The following is a 4,617-nucleotide window of genomic DNA, read 5'->3' on the forward strand; positions in this document are numbered from 1 at the left end:
TATTTAATTTCAATTCAAATCAGCTTCAATCAATTCAGTTCAGTTCAGCACTTAATTTCCCTCTCTCATAAAATATTTTGTTTAGTTCAGCTCCAATCAGTTTAGTTTAGTTCAATTCAGCTCACTTCAGTAAATGTGAACAGGCCCTTAGTGTTCCGTTGTCCTCCCGCTTCAACTGTGGGGTGTGTTAAATATATTGTATATATTAGTTAGTCAAGGAGATAATTTCTCATAATTATTCTCCTAGTTTATAGCCTTAGATATACGTGTATAGTATAGTTGCCTAGTATGCAAAAAGATTCCGTATACAAGTTGTCTAGACATCGTCTAGAGCTGGCATTCTGGCCGACAATAACACCGCTTTTTATGATTGCATTATTGATCAGATTTATCACTAACTTTTCAAAAAGATGCAAGTACAAAAGCTCCACATTACTATACAAGATTAGAATCACTTTACTAGCAAGCCTAACTTTCGCATAACATTAGTCTCTTTACAAATGGTTGAATATAATAATGTAGTATATTCGTTTGTGACGTATATGAAATACAAAGCATTAGAGCAAGTTTAGCCCCAAGTCTTAAGACTTAGGGTGACATCAGCATTTTGGGTCTTAAGACCTATGTCTAAGATTTTCCCCATTTTTCTTCTAAAATCTTAGCCAAGTCTTAAGTTGAGTCTTGAAATTTCAAGACTCAACTTAAGACTTGAGTGGGACCCACCTTATTATTATTATTATTTTTTTTTATTTTTTTTTTTACATTTTCTTGTGGGATCGATTTGGAGGAAACGTATCAAATGTCTAGCTTGTATTACTACTATTTAATTTTTTAATTTTTATTATTATTACTATTTGATTTTTTTTTTATTAATGTATTGTGTAATTGGATTTAAATAAATTTGTATAATTTTGAAAAATGAAGTAGTCGAAATCTGATTTTGAAATATAACATATACATTAGTATTATTTAGCTTTGTCCATTAATATTGTTATTTATATAGTATAAAGAGAATTAAAAAAATGTCATATATTTGAGTCTTAGTGAGTCTTAGGGCTAAAGTGATAAATTTAGACAAATCATAGTGAGTCTTAACAAGAATTTGATGACATCATTTTCAGTGGGACCACCAAAAATGATGTCATATCCAAATCTTAAAACTTGGGGCTAAACTTGCTCTTAGACTATTAGGTAACAGTTAAACTCCACTAATAATAATAATAACTCACTGTGGCTCTAGATAAGAGTTTGATTTCCCTATAAGAAAATCTCTTTTTTTTTTTTCTTTATCTATTTATTTTCAATCAATAAATCTATTTAATTTTCCTCAAAAAAAAAAAAAAATCCAAAACAACTCATTTAATTAGCGCTAATAACGGTCGGTTGGCTCATGTACTAAACAACGCAACCACCTCTTAAAAAATAAAAAAAAAATAAGCAGTTTAATATCATTTAACGGAGTTTTGAGTTTAAGCCTCACCATTAGAGGCTCACCCAACATAAATTAAATGGACTATACAAATTGGATTCGAAGTCGGGACTAAGCTTTGGTGAATAAGATGACCTTTTAATTTTTATATTATTTACAAAATGCGTACCTAAATGACAAATAAAATTTATATTACCTCGATTTCGTATTATTTGCAATGAGTAGATATTTTCTATCAATATTTTACTACCTCCGTTACATATTATTTACAACGATTAGACATTTTTCCTCTTTATTTTATGTCAAATATGTAACGGAAGTAGTATATTAAATAATTATTGTAAATAATATTAAATGGAGGTAATATTTTAGAACAGACAAAGCCGCCATGTCAGAATTGGAAGCACCCGGGTAACAACAAAAAAGCTACACCAATTAAACTTTTTGACTCATACTTACTAGTCAACTTAAATTTCTTTGTGCGCACTGCAAGTTTCAACAAATTATAAATTATAACAAGGCTCAACCAACGCCAAGAAAACAAAGTGACCCAAAATGAATAACCAAAATTCTCAAGTGGTAGTAGTGATGGTTCCTCTTCCCATCCAAGGCCATCTCAACCAACTCCTCCACCTCTCCCACCTCATCACCTCCTACGGAATCCCAGTCCATTACGCCGGCTCCTCCATCCATAACCACCAAGCTAAGCTCCGTCTCAATGGTTGGGACTCACAAAACTTCACAAAAATCCACTTCCATGATTTCGAACTTCCTCCTTATGATTCACCTCCTCCAAATGCTGACCTCTTAGTCCCTTTTCCTCAACACTTCCAACCCCTATTAGAGGCTTCCATGCATCTTCGACAACCCGTGTCAAACCTCTTGCAACAACTCTCGGTCAAGTATAACCGGGTCGTAGTCATCCATGACATTCTCATGGCTTATGTTGTCCAAGATGTTAAGCTCATTTCGAATGGTGAAACATATAACTTCATTCCTACGTCCGCGTTCACCTTTTTCGCCGATGCATGGAGTAGCATACCCGAGAATGATAGGCCGTTTCAGTTGGATTCAAATGATATCCTTGAAGGTATCCCGGGTATAGATGGGTGTCATACTCAAGCTATGGCGGAGTTTGCTCTGAATCAAGTGAAACTACTCGGGTTTGAGTCGGGTTGGATCTACAACACCTCAAGAGTCATAGACGGTACATATGTTCAATTATTGGAGAGGCTATCTCTAACAACACCACATATAAAATACTTTGCCTTAGGACCTTTTCATCCGGTTGTTATCAAAAGTGAAGGTGGCAAAAATAGACATCATTGCCGTAAATGGTTAGACGAACAAGAGAAGGGTTCAGTGATATTCGTGTCTTTTGGGTCAACAACATCATTGACTGATGATCAGATCGAAGAGTTGGCAAACGGGTTGGAAAGATGCGGAGAGAAGTTTATTTGGGTGCTCCGAAAAGCGGATTCAAACAACGTTTTTTTAGAAGCTGGTAAAGAGAAAAAGCCTCAACTTCCTGCAGGTTATGAAGAAAGAGTAAAAGATAGAGGAATAGTAGTAAAAGATTGGGCGCCACAGCTAGAAATCTTGGCTCATCCATCAGTAGGCGGGTTCATGAGTCATTGTGGGTGGAATTCGTGTATGGAAAGTATTAGTATGGGTGTGCCAATTCTAGCCTGGCCTATGCATTCTGATCAACCAAAGAACGCGTTTTTGGTTAGCAATGTTCTAATGACTGGTGTGATGGTGAGAGATTGGGAACATCGCGGTGAGATTGTAAAGTCAAGTACGATAGAGAATGTGGTGAAAACATTCATGGCATCACAAGAAGGAAAGGAGATAAAGAATAGAGCTGCAAAATTAGGCGATGATGTTAGAAGATCAGTTAACGAAGGTGGTGTTTCTAGTTTAGAAAGAGATGCTTTTATTGCTCATATCTCTAGATAATGCTCATATCACAAGGAGAGCGTCATTTGGATCTGGTTTAATTTTTTTTCTTCTTATTGTAGATCGACCTTTGAAATTTTCTAGATCAAAATAATAATAATAATAATAAATAATAATAATAATAATAATTGTAGCATTATTAATCAAATCTTGAATGATTTTGTAAGATCCATTTAATTAATAGTATCGATCGGTTTGATTTCAGTTGGTTAAGATTTGTTCATATTCGGTTATGTCTTAGCAATCTATTGAGATCAATGGTTGTCATTGTTATTTTTGGGCAAAACAGTTCAATTTCAAGAGTAGATTACAATCTGTAGCTACATTATTTTGAGTGTAGTGTGAATTTACTTTGAGATATTCTCAACAAGAAAACATTTACGTGAAACTTGACTGCATACTCCCTCGGTTTAATACGAGAAAAATATATATTTTCGAGAAAATAATAATATAGGTTTGATATGCATTTGTAAATACATAACAAATACTAAAATATTGAAAAGCACATGGGGGTGAGAAAAAAGAGGAGAGATATTGGTAAGTAGGACCACTTTTACATGTACCAATAAAAGCTTATATAATATCATTGACTATATAGTGATACTATTTTGTTAAATACGGGTCTGGATCACACCCGTCATGGGAGAGTGTAAGTCCACCTCTTTACAAGACAAAGGAGGTTCCACCTCAAAATCATATGGCAATGAGGGGAGTATCCCTTTAGCTTAGCCTTATATTGTGGTGGTAACTCTTAAATTCTTTCAATGTGGGATTCCATTACCACTACACTCCCCCTTTAGTCTTGTTAGTGTGGGACAAGAGAATGCTCACATGTGGTTGTTCATGGGCTCAACATATTTCTATACGTAGTTAGTACACTGGATGAATATATAGTTCCACCACTCGTGGGGTTTACGCAGGGATCCTCATATCCAGCGAGTTTTGGTTTAGAAATGAATCTATTAATTAAGAGTTACGATTATAATTGATATAGGCTAAGTCGTTTCAGTTGTGTTTCTCAGTTTGTGTTTGCTATACGTTTCTTTTTATGAGACTAACTTTGAGTTCGAGGACGACAAACTCCCTTTTAAGGAGGATAATATGTAATACCCCTATTATTGATGTCCATTTTGTTTTTATTCCAACTATAAGAGGAATAAATATCCAAAATTCACTACTAGAAAAGTCAGAACAGGTTTTCCGGCACGAGAAAAGTCCGTCGAAAATTT

The 4,617-nt window shown here is 34.6% G+C and overlaps 1 protein-coding gene across 1 annotated transcript; it reads left to right on the top strand.

Moving 5' to 3' along the window:
- The first annotated feature begins 1,828 nt into the window (after nt 1-1,828).
- LOC145631025 (zeatin O-xylosyltransferase-like) lies at nt 1,829-3,505 on the top strand. Its single transcript, XM_081683132.1, has one exon. It carries the CDS (start codon nt 1,985-1,987, stop codon nt 3,386-3,388), a length of 1,404 nt encoding a protein of 467 aa, XP_081539258.1. The 5' UTR covers nt 1,829-1,984; the 3' UTR covers nt 3,389-3,505.
- Nucleotides 3,506-4,617: the final 1,112 nt, after the last annotated feature.

The sequence above is a fragment of the Chenopodium album genome, chromosome 5, assembly GCF_948465745.1.
Source record: "Chenopodium album chromosome 5, dcCheAlbu1.1, whole genome shotgun sequence".
Taxonomy (NCBI): Eukaryota; Viridiplantae; Streptophyta; class Magnoliopsida; order Caryophyllales; family Amaranthaceae; genus Chenopodium; species Chenopodium album.

Coding starts and splice junctions, on each gene's coding strand:
- LOC145631025 (XM_081683132.1), top strand. CDS start 1,985: ATGAATAACCAAAATTCTCAAGTGGTAGTAGTGATGGTTCCTCTTCCC.